Here is a 20,933-nt window from a genome sequence, read left to right as displayed (position 1 = left end):
CAGACCCAACTTGAGCCGACCTCGCAGAGCCAACGTCAGCACCACCAACCTCACAGGCGCTGGCTGCCCTCATGATGCCCCACAGCAGAGTCCAAACCCCATAGAGCCTGGGCCTGGGAAGAGCTGTGGGTTCGGGACACCCTTTATTGCTATGAGAACTTTGAGCATGAGGGAAGGAGTCCCCCTCGGGCTAGGAGAGAAGCTCGTGGGCAAATGCCACTGGGGACAGAGTGAGGCGCTGGGAAGGAGTCTGCCAAAAGGAACAGCTTCTCAGGCCCTACCCTCCAAGTGCAGCTGGACGGTCTGCTCATCAGGTCAGCAACTTTAGGGAACAGGCAGAAAAGGCCAGAGCCCTCTGCCAAGAACTCTTGGCTAGCAGACAGACCCTGCCGGTTTTCCCACTGGCATCTGACAAGGAACTCCAGAGCCAAAAGAAGTGGCCTCAAGGACCATGGGCATGTAACCCCCACCCCAACTGAGGGTTCAGGAGCAGAACAAGAAGAGACTGGATGTTTTGCGAAAGGATTTCCTGTTCCTGGGGACACCTCTTTCCTGCCCCACCCAGAGGGCGCCCAGGGTGACAGGCATTTCTTGGCCAGCACGTGCCTTTAGCCGTGCTGCTGGGTGCGGGGCACGCAGACTTCTTCGGAGGGATTTTCCCTACGAGACAGAGCACAGCTATTAATTAACAGACTTAAGATTCAATTCCACCGTTTCACAAAAGTTGTTCAAAAGTTTAAAAAAATAATTTTTGGTACCAACGCTACTCTGAGCTCTCTGCACAGCAGCCCAGAGTTCAGCAAAGGCATCCACACTCTTGGCCACTCAGCTAACAATGTGCTCAGTCCAGATCAGCTGGATTTAAATGCACATTTGAGAAAGCTGAGGTTTAGCTGGACTGAGTTTACAGAACTCTGTGATCACGTATGAGGTGTGGCAGCCCTGGGTATCTGAAACGGAACAGACACTTGATTGTGACATCAGAGTGGTTTTTAAGGAAGTGTGGGGCGGTGGTGAGGACACCCCAAGGACAGGGAGACAGCATTGGGAGCAGCGCTGTCCTCTACACCCACCCTGCAGGTGAGGGGCTGGGACGCCACAGCAGGCTCACAGGCAGATGCCCACAGCAACAGGCTGTGCATCCGTTTGTACAAGTTTCTCACAACAGTCAAAATCATCAGACCGCTCTCCCTTTGGCCTGGAAGGGGGGGGCCTGATCCCTGAATGAAATCTTCAATGAAACATCGAACATCCCTAGACCTGCCCGGGGCCCATCAGCAGGCTGGGTAACCACCCTGAGGTCACCTGAATCCTGGACAGATGCTAAGCCTGTCCTTGTCAATGGCACCCGAAGCCCAGGACCCCCCACAATGCCCTCCAGGTTTAAAAGTGCATCTTCCAATAGAAGCGTTTGTAAACAATATTGCCCCCCAAACGTTTACTTCCAAGGTTAACAACTAGTGCCTTTACTTAACTCCAAGTATACTCTTTGAAGCCACCTAGCTGAGCGGATGCTTAAGCCCCACTTATTAATTTGGGTAAGTGGTGTTCAATTCGTTTTATTCTGGAGATTAAAGACACTAAATCTTTAACCTTGAAGGGCAGGCAAAAGGTCAGCTATGCTGTCAACATAGAAGTCAGGGACCATTTTCTTCTTAGACATACAGTCACTTTCCTGATTACTCTTCACATCCCCTAGTGTGGAAACGCCGGTGAGGGTCAGGATGGTCTTCAGGCCACAGGTGACGCCCAGGAGGATGTCCGTGTCCAGGCGGTCTCCCACCATGACGGTGCGCTCCGGGTTGATGCCGTACTCCTGGGACACGCAGTCGAAGATGAAGCGGCTGGGCTTCCCGATGATGTCGGCCTGGCGCTGGGCGGCCATCTCCACGGCTCGGACCAGGCAGCCGGTACCTGCGGGGCGGAGACGTAGGGGAGGGAGGAGAGGGGAGCACCCGGGGTCAGAGGGGAAGAGGTGCCCACGGCCCGCCCCCACCCCCGCGCCCCCGGGCCGCACGGACCCGCGATGAAGCGGCCGTTCTCCAGCGGGAGCCTGTTGTCCATGTTGGTGCCCACGAGCAGGCAGCCGGGCTGCTGCAGGTAGCGCACCGCCTTGGTGAGCTTCATGTAGTTGAAGTGCGGGTCGAAGCCCACCACGACGGCGCGCACGTCGGGATCGAGCGGCGCTTCCAGCCAGGCGCCGGGGCTGTCGCCCTGCAGCGGCTCGGGCCCCACGCCCACGCAGGCGACGCCCACGGCCCCCAGCTCAGCGGCCAGGGCTTCGCTGCCCAGCACGTAGGCCTTGGGGGCGGGCGCGCCCGCCAGGCGCTGGCGCAGGTAGAGCGCGGTGCAGTAGGCCGTGCCGAAGACCTCGAGGCGGGCGCCGGGCCCCGCCGGGCCGCCGAAGCCCAGGCGCCGCAGCTTCTCGGCGTAGGCCTCGCGGGTCTTGCTGCTGTTGTTGGTGATGAAGCCCAGGCGCTTGCCGCGGGCCCGCAGCGCCGACAGGGCCTCCGGCGCGCCGGGCACGGCCGTCTCGCCGCGCCACAGCACGCCGTCGCAGTCGAACAGCAGCGTGTCCACGTCGGCCAGCAGCGCCCGGGCCCGCTCGGCGCTCAGCCGCACGCAGCGGGAGTCGTCACCGCCGGCCTCCGCCGCCGCCATGGCCGCCGCCGCCACCGGCCGCCGCCGCCGCCGCCGCCACCGGCCGCTCCTTGCAGCCGCCCGCCGCCGCGCCCGCACCGCCCCCGGCGCGCTCATTGGCTCCGCTGCTCGCGTGCGCCGCCCATTGGACGCCGCCTGCGCCAATCCGCCCCCGCCTCCCGCGGGTTGCGGGAGCTCAGCGCCAACCGTCGCGGCCCGGCGCGGGGAGGCGGGCGGCCATTGGCTGACGGGCCCGGGGCGCCCCGCTGATTGGCTGGCAGGGAGCCAACCGGCATTCGGAGTGGAGCGTTCACTGCGGAAACGCTGCGGAGAAGCCCAGGGCCGGCGCTGGCCGTAAGGCTGATGCTCATTGGCTGCCTCGGGGCGGCTCGCCCATTGGTGGCGCGTGGTCAGCTTAGGTGACGGAGGCCTTTAATGGAGTGACCCCGGGCCGGGCCGGCTGCGGATTGGCTGGCTTTTCCGTGGCCTGGAGCCGGCAGGACGTGAAGGGGGGCGGGGAGCCGCTGTACCCCTCGGGCCCGAGTCACGTCCGCACCTTCGCGTGGGCGGTGCCGGGCCGTGCCCTCCGCCCGGGACACGCCGCTGGCGCGTGGCGGAGTAAGGCCGCTGCTGAGGGCCAGCCCGGGGCTCCGTCCCGGTGGGCCCGGCGTTCCCGCTTCCAGCCGTGCGCGGAGCCCCCTCCCGGGGCCTTAGCAGGGCCGGGCGCTGGGGCTGCCTCAGGGATCACGTGAGCCGGTAACTGCCGGCGCCGGGCTCGGGGCCGCGCGACCCCGCTCGGCGGCCGCGTTGCTGCGGGGGCCCCGGCCGACTCTCGTGAGGCACACCGTCAGTGAAGTGCGCGCGTCCGGTGTGCCGCGCGGCGGCGTTTTCACACAGACGCCCGTGCAAACGCGGCCCGGATCGCGCCGGGGCCTCTCCGTCGCGGCAGAAAGCTGCCTGGCGGCCCCTCTCCAGACACGAACGATTCCCCTCCCCCGGCCACTTTCCCGAGCCTGTCGCTGCGGGGTGAGTCACAGCCTCCCCTGCCTTCCCAGGTGGTCTCAGCGCCGGGACGGAAGCACGGGCTGCTCCTGCGGCTCAGCAGCAGGTCGGTGGGGCCATCCCGCCGCGCGCGCTCATTGTCAGTGCGCTGTCGTAAGGACACACCCCTGTGTGTCTGTTTCGCAGCTGAGCGACACTGCGGTCTCCAGGTTGGGAGCGTTGTAAATAATACCTGCATGGACGTTCTGGTTCCCCCTCAGCCAATCGGGGACCCAGGCACTCATTTCTCTTGGGTGAAGTCTACTTGGGAGGGGAGTCGCAAGTTCACACCGGTAGGCGCTTGTTACTACGTTCCATCGGACCAGGTAGCAGAGCTCTGAAGGGCCCCGGTTTCCTGAAAGTCTACCCTGTGCCAGGCCACCCAGTCTCTCAGCTCCCAGGGTGTCAACCCCTGCTGTTCTGTTGGGCCCCAGATCTCCATAAAGTCAGCTCGGACCCACCACCCCCACCCCAAAACCCATGAGGTAAACCAGTGACCTTAGTTCCCTTAGGGCCCTGTTTATTTACAGCCGGCTGGTTTCTGTTGGTCTCTGCCGGCCCCGGGAACTCCTGGAGGAAGTTTGAAGGGCCATGGTCCACAAGGGCAGGGCGGGGGGGGGGGGTATAGCTCAGTGGTAGAGCATTTGACTGCACAAGGGCAGGGCGTGCAGAATATTCCTGCCTGGTGTACCCACTACCCACAAGGGGAGCCTTCCTCCCTGCCTCTTCCCACTTAGTTTTGGTGTGCAGCTGACTCTGGGAAGCACGGGGTTTGTTCACCACCCAGAAGCATCTAGTGTATACACTGACCAGAATGGGAAGTCTTACTGCTGCCCAGCCACCGGCCAGCTTGGAGAATACTGCCCAGTTGTTTTGGTTTCCTGGGCACCCAGTAAACATCTAGGCGCTGAGCACTGCTCCTTACCTGCATTTTGTTGTCGGACCGAGATGGTCCTAGGAGGCAGGGACTGTTAGCGTCCCCATTCATGGATGAGGAGACTGAGTCACACAGAGTCACTAGCTGGACAATGCAGAGCTGGGATTAAACCCAGGTGACTCCAGAGTGGAGCCGTGTCACACCTGTTTGCCTTAACATTCCCTGTGAGTGGTAGGGCCTGAGCCAGCGTAGTGGGAAGGAGGGAATGGTCTGGAACAGGAGAGGACATTGTTACGGATGAGGTCCTGCCAGAGGCTGGAAGGGATGGTACACTTGGTACACTTCATGGAGGCGGGCGGCGGGGAGAATTGAGGTGTGAGATGCCCTGTGTCTGGATGGGAGAGGAGTACCCCACGATCATGGGGTGTCCCCGACACATAGTAGATGCTCACTGTATACCTGTGAATGGTTGGCGCCAGGGTTCCCGCAAGTGAGGAAGCCCTGCCTGCCAACTGAATGGGGCATAGATGGAGATGGCCCAAGAACAGATTCTATTTAATTTTAATAGCCTTGCAAGGACTTAAATTGTATTAGAAAACGCAAGCAGCAATTGAATCTGTGTTTTCCCAGATGGTTTTGCTTCTAATGAGCCAAGTAAAAATGGGAGTCATTGAAAAAGGATTCAAGTGGCCAAAAAAAAAAAAAAAAAAATGGTAACAATCTAAAAATTCTTCAACATGAGATTGGTTAAATAAATTAAAGTACATCCAAAGAATAGAGATTGAGCAGTCCTCCTAAAGGGGGCTGGTGTTTCTGTGACCAGAGCATTGAATATCAAACAGTGTGCAGCTAGAGCCTATGCTGAGGGCTGGGTGGGACCGGAGGAGGCCATCTGGGGGGAAGGGGAACTCTAGTTTTCCTGTCTTGCGCTGGCCACTCTGCCTTTCAGAGACCTCAGGCCTGTCCACTGGCCTGCCTGGGCTCTGGCTGAGGCAGGACATGGGAGTCACTGGATCAAGAGGCCCTTTTCTGACTCCTGGGGAGCCTGACGTGGCTCTGGAGCACACAGCAGGGCAGGCTCTCTGTCTCCTCTGGGTCAGCTCCTCCTCCTGGTCACCCACACGCAGGCTGTCCTCTCCACCTTTGAGACCCTTCCCCACTCCATTCTCTTGGGTGCTTACTAGGTCTCTCTGACATCGGTTCCCCTAGTACTCCTCAGCACCACCTGAACTGAGGTGTCATCCTGGTCCTCCCTCCCCAGCCCCCTGCCACATACCCTCACCTGTTCTTCCTCTTGTTGGTCCTTCTCAGAGACCATCCATCTGGGATCTCCCTGCTTCTGTGGTCCTTTCTCTGCACAGTAGCCAGAGGGATCCTTTTGAAATGCTGTCACTCCATCTGCTTAAACTCCTGCAAAGGTGAGCAAGTCCCCTGCAGAAAGCAGCCTCACCCTTACCCCAGCCCCACCTCCAGTGATCTGACCTGCACTTCACACATCCCGTTCTCCTGCCAGGCCGAGGGTCCCCGGGGCCCCAGCTGGGCATCCACGGCATGGAGACTGTCTCTGCTTGGTGTCCTTCCCAGGGCACAGCTGCTCACTCTCTGCCTGGGCCCTTGTGTCTCTGCCTGGTCTTGCCTGGAGACCAGCCTTGCTGGAGGAGACCAGCTCTGATTCATCTGAGTCTTTGGCATCCAGCACTGGGCTGGGTCACAGAAAATAACTGAGCTGGGAGAGCACACCCTGTGGGTTTCCAGCCCATGGCTCTGGACAGACTTTGAGTCTCCAGTCTGCCCTCCGGCAAGCATCCTATCAGTTCTGTGCCTCAGTTTCTTCATCTTCAAAATGGGGATGATTGATATCAAATGAAAAAGTCCTGTACAGCGCTTAGCTTCAAAGAGCGAACTAAAGACTGTCTTAGAAAGAATAAAAGGAGGGGTGCCTGGGTGGCTCAGTCGGTTAAGTGTCTGCCTTCGGCTCCAGTCATGATCCCAGAGTGCTGGGATCGAGCCCCCATTGGGCTCTCTGCTCAGCAGGAAGCCTGCTTCCCCCTCCCTCTCTCTGCCTCTCTGCTACTTGTGATCTCTGTCTCTCTCTGTCAAATAAATAAATAAAATCTTTTAAAAAAAAAGAATAAAAGGAGTTTGTCTGCACGCGTTCATGGTAGCATTATTCTTAATAAGTACAAAAGGTGGGAACAACCCAAATGCAGTGGATGAATACATTCTGGTCTATGCAGATAATGGAGTATTATTCATCTATAAAAAGTGATGTATGGTCACATGCTACAACATCGATGAATCTGGCAAACATTATGCTAAGCCAAACAAGTCAGACCAAAGACTACATGTGTAATTCCACTTAATTGAGAATGTCCAGAAAAGCCAAAGCCATACAGGCAGAAACTGGTTGCCAGAGGCCAGGAGTAGGGGAGAACGGGAGTGCTAAGGGGACAGGTTTCCCTTTCTTTGCGGACAAGGTTCCGGAACTAGATGTTGCTAATGTTCCCACAATACTGTGAATGCGCTAAATGTGACCAGTGGTAAATCTTATGGGTATTTATTACAATTTAAAAGAAATGCATTAGTGTAGAAGGGTTAGTGAAGTTACCCGAGAGCCAAACCCAATTCGGGTTCTTCCTTGGGACCCGACAACTAACAAGGGACCCGAGACGGTAAGGCCACGGCGGTGAGCACCACACTACTTGTCGGAGCGGGGACAGTGTCCCGCGGGCCACCCGCCAGCCTCGACAATCCCTTCGGGTGGGTCCCCGGCCCGACTGAGCTTGGGAACCTAGCCCTCCGCTCCTCCCGCGGGGCCGCGACCCTACCGCACCAAGCCCCGCCCCGAGGGACCGCCTCTGACCGCGCCCCTTCGTCTGTCTGCCCGCTCCACTGTAACCACGCCCCCAGCAGCCCCGCCCCATGCCTTCTCTCCGGGAGTCTGGCGTAGCCTCTGCGGTTCCAGGCTCCTCCTCCTAGACTCCGCCCCGCCGGCTGTCTGTCAAACAGGTCTGGCCCCGCCCTCCTCTCGTCGTTCTCTCTCGCTCTCCTCAGCGCGGCCCGTTGTTATGACGACACGGTCGTAAATCCGCCATCTTCCTGCGGCGCGTTGCGACATGGAGGGCGCGATGGCAGTGCGGGTGACGGCCGCGCATACGGCAGAAGCCCGGGCCGAAGCCGGGCGGGAGGCGGGCGAGGGCGGGGTCGCGGCGGCAGCGGCGGCGGCGGCCTTGGCCCCTGGCGGCTTCCTAGGCCTCCCGGCGCCCTTTAGCGAGGAAGGTAACAGGGCCTGACGGGGCCTGACGGGGTCGGGCGCGGCCGGGATGTGGACGACTCAGTCCTGGCTGGAGGAGGCCCCAATGGCCTGAGCTGCGGACGCGACAGGCGGTCCCAGACCCCGGTTCCTTGAGGACCTCCCGGGTCCCCAAGGGAGTCCTGTGTAGCCCTCCACGAGCCCCCCAGGCTTCCTCAGGCCTCTCCTGCGGGGCGCCTGTCACCCCGCGGGCCTCAGTGCCCACTCACGGATATTCACAGGTGGCCAGGCCTCTGGGGCTGCCCGTGGAGGCCTCTGCCATTGCCTCCACGGCCAGCCTTGCCCCTCAGGCTCGCGGTCCGGCCCGTCTTCGCCTGTATGGGCACGGCCCTGCTCTCCTCTGGGCCCTCTTCCATGGCACCTGACGGGCCTCTAGAGCCCTGGCTGGGGTGGGGCTGGAGGCTGCCGGGGGCGGGGCTCCGGGGGTCCCGGCTCCGAGCTCGCCCCTGGGGCGGCAGCAGAGCCCAGTGTTGCGGAGCCGGTGCTCTGCAACCAGCCTGCGAGCTCCGGCCCGGATCTGCTGCTCTCTGGCTGGTTGACCCTGGGCCGGTGAGCTTCCCTTTCCCTACAGAATGGGGAGGGGGCTGCTGCTGCTAATAACGTGTTAAGCACTTACCCTGCATTGGGCGCTTTCATCTTAAAACCAACTCTGGAGGCTCCTACTGTTGTTGTTGTTGAGGTCCAAAGATGTCAAAGCGGCCAGGTCACCCAGGGAGTAAGTAGCAAGACTGTGTGACTCCTCTGCCAGGTCCCCTAACTTCTGGGCTGTGCTGCCTCCCAGGGCTGTGGTGACAAGGAAGATAGAGCAACGTGGGGACCCACTGAGCCAGCACACCCAGGGTTGGCCCACAGGTGCCCTGATAGCTCTTCAGACAGGAGTGTCTCTGTTCTCAGCTCTCCAGCTTGGCCCGAGAGGAGGGGGCTGGCTGGTGATATTGGGGGGTGGTCTCTCTCCCCACAGAACTCCTATTCTCAGTACATTGTTTTCTTCGCTCCTTCTAATTCCAGCTGGGGGAGGGGGGACTATTAGAGGCAGTGCTGACCCGGAGAGGGATCTCTTTTTCGATTGCCGTGCCCCGCTGGGCTCTCCCCCAGCCTGTCTGTGTTGTGTGGCACGGCCGGTCCCCTTCTGCGTTGGGTGATGCTGAGTCAGACTTGGCCTGCCAGGTGGGACGGTTAAGAGGGTGGTGGGCATCTCAGTGCTTGGCTCATAACTGTGAGCCATCTGGAGGGGACTGTGGTCTTCTGTGGCCACTCATGGCTGTGGTTTAGGCTTTCCTTTGCTCATTAGTTCAGAAGATGTTGACTAGGCTCCTTCTCTGTGCCAGCCCTGCGTTCGATCTTGATGTGGGACCGCATGTGAGGTGGTGGGAACTGGTGAACTTTTATGGATACACAAGGGACTTCCCCCCTATCCCATTGTGCAAATGGCAGGCCATCCAGAGTAGACCCTCAGTTTCAGCCTCTGGTCCTAACACTCACCAGCGGGGTGGCCTTGAATCTCAAGTCATTTTTCTGGAATGAGAATAGTCATCTTTATTTCCCCACGTGCTGGCTGGACTCAGTGACATCCCCAGTGAGGTGTCTGGCACCCAGTAGGGACTCAGTGAGTGGGAATTCTCTTCCATAGGATCTGGGGCAGCCACTGGCTGGTCAGCCTACATGGTGAGGGGCTCAGGTGTGATGTTCCTGGGGGTTGGAGCCCCTCTGGGAAATTTCCCCCCGAGTGTCTTCAGGAGAACAGGGACCTGTTCAGGAGAACGAGGACCTATTCAGAAACAATGAAGCAGCAAGTCAGTGGGGAAAGAGGGTTATGGGTCAGGGTGTGCTGCCTCTTTTGCATTTGCCGAGGGCCGGCCTCTCAGCCAGAGCCCTGTGGGCATCAGCGCACTGATGCCCGCTGCACTGTACACCGTAAAATGTGTTGGCCCATTTTACAGACAAGCAAATGGACCTGGACATGGTGACCGAGGTGCCGAAGGGCATATGGATAGCCCAACAGTCTTAATCCCCCACTCCCCCAGACTGGCATGGGCGGACCCCCCCCACCTCCTAGCTGCCCCTGAGCCTCTGTTCCCTCATCTCTGAAGTGGGGGCTTGAGATACACAACCTCAGTGGGTCTCCGCAGCCTACCTGTATGGGCGGGGCCGCTGCCTGCTGGGTGCTGCCCTCCCTGCTGTGGGTGTCTCTCTGCAGACCTCCGGAGGATGGGGGCTGGCACCCCGGGCCTCCATGGGAGGCTGGGGCAGGAGCCTCTGCTGCTGATGGCACCCGGGCCTGGAGGCCTCCCAGTGACCACAGGTTCTTTGCAGATGAGGACGACGTGCACAGATGTGGCCGCTGCCAGGCGGAGTTCACTGCCTTGGAAGACTTTGTTCAGCACAAGCTCCAGAAGGTGTGCCAGCGGGCCACCCAGGAGGCCTCGCCCGCAGCCCCTGCTGCCGGTGCGCTGCTGGGCCAGGAGGTGAGCCCCCACCCCCGCCCTGCACATACCCGTGCATGTGTATGCTGCCCACCCGGGGCTCCCCTGACAGCTGGTGGGGCGGTGAGTGCAGCTGGGTGGAGGGGGCTGCCATCTGGTGATGGATGAGGGAGGGTTTGGGCCCACCCGGCCCCCAAGAGCTGGGCAGTGCTCCTGGGTGACCCAGCCTTCTCCCCGGCCTCGGGCCGGAGCCCGCGCAGTTGAGTTCCCTCCTTTCTTGGAACCTCAGGGCCCGTCTTGCCTCAGGGCTTGTCTCTTGCCGTGTACACACAGTTCCTCAGGATCCCACAAACGGTGGCTCTGGGGGGTCCTGCCGCCTTGTCATGGAAGTGGCTGACTTTGTGGCATTGTGTGCATGCTTGGGCTACACACGTGGTCTCGTTAAGGGACACAGCACCCTCACGGGGTGGCACTTTCATCATCATCGTGTAGACTTGGGAAAGGGGCTGCCTCAGGTCATCACAGGGAGTGGCCCAGAAGTCACAGGGCTCACACCTGTCTCACACCCTTTCCTCCAGGAAGACCCCCAGTCACACATACCTGGGACTCTTTCCCTTGCTCCCCTGGCTGGGGATGGTGGGGCCACCTCCCCCTGGAGCCCTTCTCCACAAGGGTGCTCAGTGCTCTGCGTTTGGCCCATGGTGGCCAGAGGCGTTTGAGTGATGGTGCTGACCCCTTAGGCCTAGAGTGGAGGGACCAGGTGGGAGTCAGGCTCAGGGCAGGGACAAGAGAGATGCTGGAGGAGATGAGAGGCCCTACCACAGCCTTTCTGCAGGGACATAAACCCAAGCCTTCCTCTCCAAGCCAGGGGCGCTCTGGAGCCCCACAGCTGAGTCCTGTGTGTCCCCTGTCCCCCCTCAATAGGTGGTGCCAGCGGTGGCGAGCCCGGAGGAGCCCATCACTGTGGCCCACATCGTGGTGGAGGCGGCCGCTTTGACAACAGACATGAGCCACGCACCTGACATCGTCGGTAAGCCAGCACGGTCCCACCATGGCTGTCCTCATGTCGCTCTCCGCACAGCTGTTGCTGACCCGTCAGCTGTCTGTGGTCAGCACTGGAGGCTGGGGACCCTTGCCACCCTGTCTCTCTGCTTGCCTGAGAGCAGGGCCTGGCTGAGGAGGGCCGAGCCCCAGGCAGTGGGCCCTGCAGGGAGAGGGGAGGCGTGCGGCCTACACTCAGAGTCCTCGCTGGGTGTTCTGTGTCCTGCTGCTGCTGCCCCAGACTGTTTTTTCCTGGGTCCTTCTGGAACCTTTGCTATTTTTCTACCATCCCCGGTCCTGCTCCCTAACCCGTGGTTGGCTCTGATGGGTCAGGTTGGGGGAGCTCGGGACGCACTTGCTGCTCCAGCTCTGTCCTGACCTGCTATCTGACCTTGGCCGTCCCCTCCCGTGTGGGGGTGGCGACGCGTGCCCTGATGCGCACCTGGCTTTTATGAGCGTGCGGAGCCAGTCAGCCTCCTCGTGGCTCTTTTTAAGTTCAGGTGCTCTACTGAGGTAGGAGAGGGTGTTGACAGGTCTGGACCGGGAAGGGGACCCTTCAAAGGGCAGCCAGGGGCTGGGTGTGTCCCTGCAGGGAGGGAGGCCGGGGAGGCCGTGGTCCGTCCCTGGCGCTCTGCGGGGCAGGAGTCTTGGCAGGTGTGGAGTGGGCGGCCTGACAGGTGCAGGTTTGGGCAACAGGAGGAACTCGGCCTCACGAAGCCCTGGGGACAGCTGGGGCAGGAAGAGAGACGGAGGAGACCTCAGGGCGGGGAATGTCAGAGTAGGCCTTTCTGCCAAAGTCCCACCTCAGGGAGGCAGCAGGACACCTGTCCCGGTCCTGGGGTTGTCTGACATTCCTGTGGACGGGGACGTTTGCCTGTGCTGCTTGGGGACAGGAATGTTGTCATGGCAGAGGTGGGGCTGCTCTCTGGCCCCGGCATGGCATGAGTGGTGTCATATAGGAAACAGGTTCCCTGGGCTCGGGTGGAACCCGCAAGTTCCGGACCCCTGGCCAGCCAGGTCCCTTCACAGCACCCCAGCCTCTGGCCGGCCCATACCTTCTGCTTGGTGGCTCTGCCCTGAGCTGGGGGGGCTCCTCTCTGGCACCTCCTGCCTCTCTTGCCCCCTTGGGTGCCCCAGATGTCCCCTTGATGTCAGCTGCCCATTGGTCCAGGTCAGCTAGAGTCCGAAGCAGCCAGTTGCTGGCGCCTCAGGACTGGGGCATCTTAGTCCTTGCCGGGCCGGGGGCCTCCGGGGCTGGGGGCTGTGGAGGGTGCCTTTACCAGGCCCTCCTGCCTCTTCCCTGCGGACAAACTTGCATTTCCTCTCTGGACTCGGGCAGCCACGTTCCTTCTTCCTTGACCCCTCCATCCACGGCCTGTCGCGCCACGCTCTGTCTCAAGTCCTTGTTTGGCAGAAGTCCGGGTCCTTTCAGAAGTTTGCTTCTGGGGCGGAGGAGAGATAGAGCATCGGGCGCGTCAGCCAGGGCATGGGCGAGAGATGCCCCTAATTATTTCTGAGTCACGGTGCTTCCGTTCTGTTTGGGAGAGTGGCTCGTCAAAACACCGCCCGCCCGATGGAGATGGTTCCTAAGGGTGGCTTTACAGCCGGTCCCCACACGTCATTTTTAGGAGCAGAAATTGTGAAGCATGTTGACAGCTTAGCTTTGCACGTTGTCAACATCTCTTCATCACCCCTGAGAGGCGCTAAAGCCCGGCCTCCTCCCTCAGGCAGTCCCAGGTGTCTAGGAGCGCTCGCGCCCCCAGACGTGTCCCCGGCCCTCCCGGCCTCCAGACACAGCGGGCGATCCCCGGGGGCAGTGAGCAGGGCAGACGGCTCGCCCCCATCTCCATGCTGGCACTCACTTGTCCCCGGGGGTGGCAGGACCCCTGCCCACATCTAGTCCCGTGCCCCTAGACTTAGGAGGGGGCACTATTGCTCATGCTGGGGCTTCTCGCTGGAACTGTTCCGGGGTCCTGGAGTCACCCTGGTGGTTCTACAGACTCAGACGAGGCGCCTCTGGCTGGCAGGACAGGTGTCAGGCCCCAGGGCCGGAGGGTGGTCGGGACAGCTGCACTGCCTCCTCCCGGCCCGCCTGGCAGTGTTCCCAGTGAGGGATCCGACGTGGCTCGGGCTGACCAGCCTCTCCTCAGGCGGCGGACACATCAAAGAGGTCATCGTGGCTGCCGAGGCAGAGCCGGGGGACGGCGAGATGGCAGAAGCCCCGGGCAGCCCTGGCCGTCGGGGGCCTGTGCTCGGCGGGGAGGGCGAGCAGGCGCAGGTGAAGCTGCTGGTGAATGAGGACGGCCGCTACGTGTGTGTGCTGTGCCACAAGACCTTCAAGACGGTGGGCCCCGGGGCTGCGTGCGGGGGGGCCGCCTCCCCCTCCTGCCCCAGCGGCGCCTGAGCCCCACTGTCCCCTCCCCCCCCAGGGCAGCATCCTCAAGGCCCACATGGTGACCCACAGTAGCCGCAAGGACCACGAGTGCAAGCTGTGTGGGGCCTCCTTCCGGACCAAGGGCTCACTCATCCGGCACCACCGGCGGCACACGGGTGAGCCAGGCGGGGACACGGGGCCGTGAGGCTGTGGCTCTGGGCCCGCCTTCCCTGGGGCCGCTGGCCCTGCCTGGAGCCGACTCAGTTCTCTCCACAGATGAGCGCCCCTATAAGTGTGCCAAGTGTGGGAAGAGCTTCCGGGAGTCGGGCGCGCTGACCCGGCACCTCAAGTCTCTCACCCCGTGCACAGAGAAAATCCGCTTCAGCATGAGCAAGGATGTGCTTGTCAGCAAGGAGGACGCGCCCGCAGCCCAGCGAGGTAGGGACCCCCTGCCCTGACCATGGGCACTGGCCTGGGGGCCACCCTGCTGGGCGGGCTTTTTCAAAGTTCTTTGGCTTCTGCCTTGAAGGGTCTGGCTCCTCCACCATGGGGACGGTCCCATCTTCATCAGTGTCGGGAGAACCTATGGAGACCTCGCCTGTGATTCACCTGGTGACAGATGCCAAGGGCACGGTCATCCATGAAGTCCACGTCCAGATGCAAGAGCTGCCCCTGGGCATGAAAGGCCTGGCTGCAGAGGTGCGGGCCAGCCCGGGGAGTGGCCTCTGTCTGCCCACTGCCAGGCTCTGTTCTGGTGACTGGCTCCAGTGGGAACAGGACCGACCCGGCCTGCCTTCCTCGTGCTCAGTCTGGAGGCGGGACCCCAGTGGCCAGAGGACAGCGAGGGGCAAGGGACAGGAAGACTGAGGGTGGGGAGCGCGGGCTGTGGGGCTCCTTGAAGCGCTCTTCTGGGTACGCACAGTTTCCCCTGGGCCCCGCAGGGTCTGTCCTGTGCAGTGGCTACAAGTGGGGACCGTGTGCCCACAGCCCCCGGGCCCCGAGGAGCTTCCCTGTTCCAGCGAGAGTGGCCGTGAGAACCTGCTGCACCAGGCCATGCAGAACTCGGGCATTGTCCTTGAGCGTGTCACGGGAGAGGAGGGGGCCCTGGAGCCAGCCCCTCCCGCCGCACCCAGTCCCCAGACCCTGGGAGACGGTGCCCCAGAGCTGCCACTGCTGGAGGTGGAGCCCGTGGAGACAGTAGGTGCCTGCGCTGCCGGCGTACTTCGGGGGGGGCTGGACCCCGGCTACAAGGTCACCGGCCCAGCCCAGCGGCCGCCTCCCTGCTGTGTTCCCTGTGGTGGAAAAATCGAGCCCCTTCTGCAGGGACTTTGTTCCCTGTTCACTGCCTTCCCGGGGCTCATGATGGAGCTTGTGGGACGGGGGGGGGGGGTTGCCATGGGTCTGTTCTCCTCGGTACTGCTGGGGTCCCACCCGTGGTGGGTGCTGGAAGCGTGCTGTGGCCACCCCCCACCCCCAGCAGGTGGCCAGTGGGGCCTCCACTGTGCCCAGGACCCACCCGTGCCCTCAGTGCAGTGAGACCTTCCCGACGGCGGCCACCCTGGAAGCCCACAAAAGGGGCCATGCAGGTGGGTGTCGGGGTGGGGGATGGGGGGTGGCAGGGGTGCGGCACTGGCAGCAGATGGGCCTTGGGTGTACAGTGGGCGGCGAGGTTGGTCCCTGGGTGGTCAGCAGGCCGGGGGCCCTCGAGGGGCAGCCCTGGCCTGACCTCGCCTGCAACCCCAGGGCCAAGGCCATTCACGTGCGTGCAGTGCGGCAAGGCCTTCCCCAAGGCCTACCTGCTCAAGAAGCACCAGGAGGTCCATGTGCGTGAGCGCCGCTTCCGCTGTGGAGACTGTGGGAAGCTCTACAAGACCATCGCCCATGTCCGTGGCCACCGGCGTGTCCACTCTGACGAGCGGCCCTACCCGTGTCCCGAGTGTGGCAAGTGCTACAAGACCAAGGTGGGACCCTGGCGCCTGACCCCCGTGATCCGCGGGCTTCCCTGTCCTGGGCCAGATCCCAGTGCCCCCTTCCCCACGCAGCCCCTCGCCCCTCCCGCCCGGCCTGGGCCCTTTCCCTCAGCCCGTGGCGGGGGTGGGAGAGCCACATACTGAGCCGCGGCCGAGGCCAGGTGGGTGCTGACGGTGGGGCCCCACAGAACGCCCAGCAGGTGCACTTCCGGACGCACCTGGAGGAGAAGCCGCACGTGTGCCCATTCTGCAGCAGAGGCTTCCGGGAGAAGGGCTCCCTGGTGCGGCACGTGCGGCACCACACGGGGGAGAAGCCGTTCAAGTGTTACAGGTGTGGCCGCGGCTTCGCCGAGCACGGCACGCTCAACCGGCACCTGCGCACCAAAGGTCAGGGCCGCTGGGCAGCGGCGGTGGGGGGGTGGGGGTGGCCGGGAGGGCCACAGCACTGCTGACCAAGCCCCCCGCCTCCAGGGGGCTGCCTGCTGGAGGTGGAGGAGCTGCTGGTGTCCGAGGAGAGCCCCACGGCAGCCGCCACCGTGCTCGCCGAGGACCCGCACACCGTGCTGGTGGAGTTCTCGTCCGTGGTGGCGGACACCCAGGAGTACATCATCGAGGTGGGTATGGGGCCGCTGGGGTGGGGCTGGGGCTCGGAGCTGCCAGGCTGACCTCTGTCCCCCGTCCAGGCCGCCGCGGATGATGCAGAGACCCATGAAGCCGCGGAGATCATCGAGGGCACCCAGACGGAGGTGGGGGCCAGGGGAAGGGCTGGAGGGGGTGGCCTGGCGCCTGCCCCACAGCCACCTGCTGAGCCGCCTGCCGCCGCAGGTGGACAGCCACATCATGAAGGTGGTGCAGCAAATCGTGCACCAGGCCAGCGCCGGGCACCAGATCATCGTGCAGAATGTGACCATGGACCAGGAGGCAGGGCTGGGCCCAGAGGCGGCTGCGGCCGACACCATCACCATTGCTACACCCGAGAGCCTGACAGAGCAGGTGGCCATGACGCTGGCCTCGGCCATCAGCGAGGGCACTGTGCTCACGGCCCGTGCGGGCGCCACTGGCACCGAGCAGGCCACTGTGACTATGGTTTCATCAGAGGACATTGAGATCCTGGAGCACGCAGGCGAGCTGGTCATCGCGTCACCGGAGGGCCAGCTCGAGGTGCAAACGGTTATCGTCTAGCACGGCGGCCCGCAGGCTCCTGAGCCGGGGCAGGGGCAAGGAGCCACAGAAGAGGGGGCATAGAATTCAGGTGTTCAGAGCGGGCGTGGGAGTGTAAATAGTTTTTTGTTGCTTTACAATAAAACACGAAAACCTGCCACTTGTGATGCCATTGCCCAGGCAGCTTCCCCTGGGGGCTCCCGCCTGCCCTCCCCCTTTAGACTCAGGCGCCTGGCCAACACTCCCAGGGTTGGCACTGGAGCTAGGGCGCCACGGGGTGCGTGGGTGTCCCTGGCATGTGGACGGGCAGCCTGCTGCCGCCGCCCTGCCTGGCTGGAGTCATGACCCTGTCTTCCCCAGCCCTGTGGAGGTGGGCGGAAGGGGGTGATGCTTCATAGCCTCCAACCATGGGGCTGTTTGGGGTGCATGGGCAGGGGACCAGGCTGGGAGGCCCGGGAGCCATGACCTTTTATCCAGAGGTGACAACGAAGAAGCAGCAGGAGACCCACCAGGAAGGTCTTTAATGAATGGACTGCCTGCTCTCAGGGGGCACCCCTGAGGGAGAGAGATTCTGGGTGACCTAGTTGGGGGCGGGGGGTGCGTGGACAAGAACAAGGGCTGGACCCTGGGTGGCCGGCCCTCTCGTCCAGTCTGGACACAGTTCCGCAGAGCCGGCAGGGTCATCAGGGTCCTGCTTCTGACAGTCTTCGTGCCAGCGCGGCTCAGGGTGGGTCCCCTGCCACCTTGCCCCCAGGGCTCTCCCCGGGAACTGGAACCAGCAGTTCCAGCGTCCATCTCTGCAGAGGGGGTGGGGCCAGAGCAGTCTAGCCCCTCCCTGGACAAGGGCCTCAAATACCCGCCTGGGCCCTGGCCTACAATCCCTGCCCGACCAAACCCGAGGCGTCGGTCTCCTGCCACAGACACACCCCCAGCTTGGATCTCCGACCTTGATCCTGAGCCTCAAATACCACCCCATCCACATCCCAGGTGAGTCCGGGGACTGGGCTGACCAGGAGCCTGGATGGGGGTGGGATCTCTCTATTGGAGCCTCAGTTTCCCCAAGGAGTAGAATGGCCGTGGTAAACCTAGCACACCACTGGGGAGAGGTGGAGAGGCAGGAGAAGGATCCTCCTTGGACCTCTGAATCACAGGTCCTTGCCGGTCCCCCAGGGCTGGGGCACAGAAGGGTAGTTCGGTGTGTCTGACTTCAGGTCCACGCTCAGGAGCGCATCTGTCCCTCCCAGCCCACCTGCTCTCCGGGATGGGTGGGCCCCAGGTCCTACTGGCCGCGCTCTGGGCCCTGGGGGCCGCAGCGGCCGCCGCGCTGCGCATCGGAGCTTTCAACATCCAGAGCTTTGGTGACAGCAAAGTGACGGACCCAGCCTGCGGCACAATCATTGCACAAGTGAGGCCAGGGACCGGGGGTGGGGCAGCAGCTGGGCCTCCCAGGAGAATCCACCGCGCGTGACTCCGCGCCTGCCCGTCCCTCCCCCAGATCCTGGCTGGCTATGACATCACGCTGGTGCAGGAGGTGCGAGACCCAGACCTGAGCGCTGTGTCCGCTCTCATGGAGCAGATCAACAGGTGTGGGAAGGAGGGGCGGGTGGAGAGTGCCCAGCGTTTGGAGTCCAGGCCCGGATCCGGGACCGGCCCTGTGCCTTGACCCCGCGCCTGGCCCATGTCTCTGCAGCGTGTCCAAGCACAAGTACAGCTTTGTGAGCAGCGAGCCCCTGGGTCGGGACCAGTACAAGGAAATGTACCTGTTTGTTTACAGGTGAGGGGCGGGGCCCAGGCACGCGGGGCGGGAGGGGCCGGCTCAACGCGCCCACCAGCCTCCTTCCCCCAGGAAGGACGCGGTGTCGGTGGTGGACACGTACCAGTACCCGGACCCGGAGGACGCCTTCAGCCGTGAACCGTTCGTGGTCAAGTTCTCTGTCCCCGGCTGGGGTGAGGCCCCCTCCTCCCCGGGAAACCCCGCCCCCGCGGCGCCCCCGCCGCCCCACCCCCGCCCCGCCTCTGACCTGTGTCTCCCGCAGCTGCCGGGGAGTTGGTGCTCATCCCGTTGCACGCGGCGCCGCATCGGGCCGTGGCGGAGATCGATGCTCTCTACGACGTGTACCTGGACGTGATTGACAAATGGGGCACGGACGTAAGGCCCGCCCCCGCCCCTGTGCGCACCAGCGGGGGGAGGGGTTGCGGTGCGGGGAGGGTGCGCGAGTGCGGGAGGGGGCTGCGCGGGGAGGGTGCGGGGCGCGCGTGGGCTCAACCCTGGCTCCGCGGTCCCCGCAGGACTTACTGTTCCTGGGCGACTTCAACGCCGACTGCAACTACGTGCGGGAGCGCGACTGGCCGTCCGTCCGCCTGCGCAGCAGCGAGGTCTTCAAGTGGCTCATCCCCGACAGCGCCGACACCACCGTGGGCAACTCGGACTGCGCCTACGACCGCATCGTGGCGTGCGGCGCCCGCCTGCGCAGGAGCCTCAAGCCCCAGTCGGCCGCCGTGCACAACTTCCAGGAGGAGTTCGGCCTGGACCAGGCTCAGGTGAGCGCTGGGGGTGGGGTGGAGGGGCAGATGGGCGGGTGCCTGTCGGAGGGCAGGGGCGCGCCCCTCCCTGCACCAGCGCCCCAGAATACAGAGTCCTTAAGAGGCTCAGTTCTGGCTGAAGGGACCGTCTGGGATGACAGAAGATGCCCTTGCCTCTTCTCGGGGGGGGGGGGGGGGGGGGGGGGGGGGGGGGGGTGGTCTCCAGTCTAGGCCCCAGCCCACCTGCGGGCAACACAGTGGGCTCCATCCCTGGCCAGCATGGGGTGTGGACAGTGGAGGCGGTGAGGGGGGCGCTCATTTTCCTAGGTGGGGCCCGAGGGAGGGCAGGCTGCCCAGCAGGGGGCTCAGGCTCCACCTTCTCTCCAGGCCCTCGCCATCAGTGACCATTTTCCTGTGGAGGTGACTCTGAAGTCGCACTGAAAACCCTCAAGGCCTGGTCCGGGAAGCGGCCTCCAGACTCAGGCCAGGAGAACAGCCCTGCAGGACTCCTTGTGGGGAGCTGGCCAGCCTCCAGCAAGGCTGAGGGCAGAGCTGGCGGGATGAGCGGCTAGGAAACATCATAGGACCACGCAGTCTGTTTGTCCATCTGTGAAATGGGCTACTCCGTCTACCTCCCAGGCTTGTGAGGAGTGGCCTGCAGAGTGCTGGGCACAGGGCAGTGCTCAATAAACTCGAGCCGGCGCTCAAACAGGACCACGTGCTGGTCGGCTTCAAGGCCTCCGTGTCCTTTCTTAGGACTCGAACCCTCTGAGGCCCAAACTTTGGTTCCACAGCCCAGTGGGCACTGGGGTCCCTGCCCCTATGGGACAGGGCCGGCCTGGCCTGGCCATTTCACTCCCTGCTGGGAACGGATGACCCCCAGACCAGGCTGGCTCCGACACGCCCGTCGCTTCCTTTCATCGCACAGACCGCAAACGCTTCCAAACATCGGCTGAGGGCGCTTGGGGTAAACACACAGCCACAGTGTTGACGTGCAAGGCCAACCTCCCAGCCCCTGGTGTCCCTCCCGCCCCCCAATCCCGGGGCCTGCAGACTTGCAGACACCTGCATATGAGGGGCCCTGTGCAGTGACGCAGGAACAGGCAGTCAGGAGCTCCTGGCGAGTAGGCAGCCCTGCGACGTGCAGGGAGCCCTTCAGTGGTGAGCAGGCTGGACTCCTCACGCAGCCCAGGCAGGGGCCACCCACACACCCCACGTGGATGCAGAGCCCCTTCATGGGGCCAGCCTGGGTAGGGTCCTTCTCAGGAGCCCTGGGCTGGGCAAGGGCTTGTCAGGGAGAACCGTGGCCAGTATCCCGGGAAGCCCGTCGCCTGGGGACTGGGAATGTGCAGAACTAGGGTACAGGGGCCCAGTGAGGCTTCTGGTTTTGGAAACAACTCCACTTGGTGGTGGGTCTGGGAAGTGGCCTGAACTGTATGGAGGAAAAACCTTTAAGAGTCTGGACAAATCTGGTGTGATCTTTCCAAAGACAGACTGTGGGTCCTGCAGCGCAGACAGACTCCCTAGGTCTGCCTTCCCTGCCCCTCACCACGCCCCCTCCCCCTAGTCT

General features: G+C 62.9%; 3 protein-coding genes across 8 annotated transcripts; 2 read left to right on the top strand and 1 right to left on the bottom strand.

The window, feature by feature from the left end:
• Positions 1–1,543: 1,543 nt before the first annotated feature.
• LOC111156050 (phosphoglycolate phosphatase) lies at positions 1,544–2,690 on the bottom strand. The gene is made up of 2 exons (XM_022516630.1): positions 2,022–2,690; positions 1,544–1,914 (listed from the first exon to the last, which is right to left on the bottom strand). The coding sequence occupies exons 1-2, from the start codon at positions 2,659–2,661 to the stop codon at positions 1,589–1,591; spliced, it is 966 nt and encodes a 321-aa protein (XP_022372338.1). The 5' UTR covers positions 2,662–2,690; the 3' UTR covers positions 1,544–1,588.
• A 4,850-nt stretch (positions 2,691–7,540) lies between these two features.
• On the top strand, positions 7,541–17,000 carry LOC111156122 (E4F transcription factor 1). Of its 6 annotated transcripts, none has more exons than XM_022516758.1 (14): positions 7,541–7,837; positions 10,185–10,336; positions 11,219–11,324; positions 13,486–13,679; positions 13,765–13,885; positions 13,986–14,147; positions 14,239–14,408; positions 14,697–14,906; positions 15,190–15,295; positions 15,453–15,670; positions 15,868–16,066; positions 16,151–16,293; positions 16,363–16,425; positions 16,505–17,000. In XM_022516758.1, exons 1-14 carry the CDS (start codon positions 7,675–7,677, stop codon positions 16,859–16,861), a joined length of 2,364 nt encoding a protein of 787 aa, XP_022372466.1. In that variant the 5' UTR covers positions 7,541–7,674; the 3' UTR covers positions 16,862–17,000. The 6 variants fall into 6 exon arrangements, with proteins under 6 accessions (XP_022372466.1, XP_022372465.1, XP_022372468.1 ...); XM_022516757.1 differs by having other exon boundaries at positions 15,187–15,295; XM_022516760.1 differs by having other exon boundaries at positions 15,187–15,295; positions 16,151–16,241; positions 16,505–16,593.
• Positions 17,001–17,612: 612 nt separating this feature from the next.
• Positions 17,613–20,705, top strand: LOC111156126 (deoxyribonuclease 1 like 2). Its single transcript, XM_022516768.1, has 7 exons — positions 17,613–18,245; positions 18,336–18,424; positions 18,531–18,614; positions 18,687–18,833; positions 18,866–18,989; positions 19,130–19,381; positions 19,751–20,705. The coding sequence occupies exons 1-7, from the start codon at positions 18,102–18,104 to the stop codon at positions 19,802–19,804; spliced, it is 894 nt and encodes a 297-aa protein (XP_022372476.1). The 5' UTR covers positions 17,613–18,101; the 3' UTR covers positions 19,805–20,705.
• Positions 20,706–20,933: the final 228 nt, after the last annotated feature.

Source organism: Enhydra lutris, unplaced genomic scaffold, assembly GCF_002288905.1.
Source record: "Enhydra lutris kenyoni isolate GAN:26980312 unplaced genomic scaffold, ASM228890v2 scaffoldscaffold45, whole genome shotgun sequence".
NCBI classification, from domain to species: domain Eukaryota; kingdom Metazoa; phylum Chordata; class Mammalia; order Carnivora; family Mustelidae; genus Enhydra; species Enhydra lutris.
The sequence above is the reverse complement of the archived record's forward strand: the minus strand, read 5'-3'. Positions and strand labels throughout refer to the sequence as shown.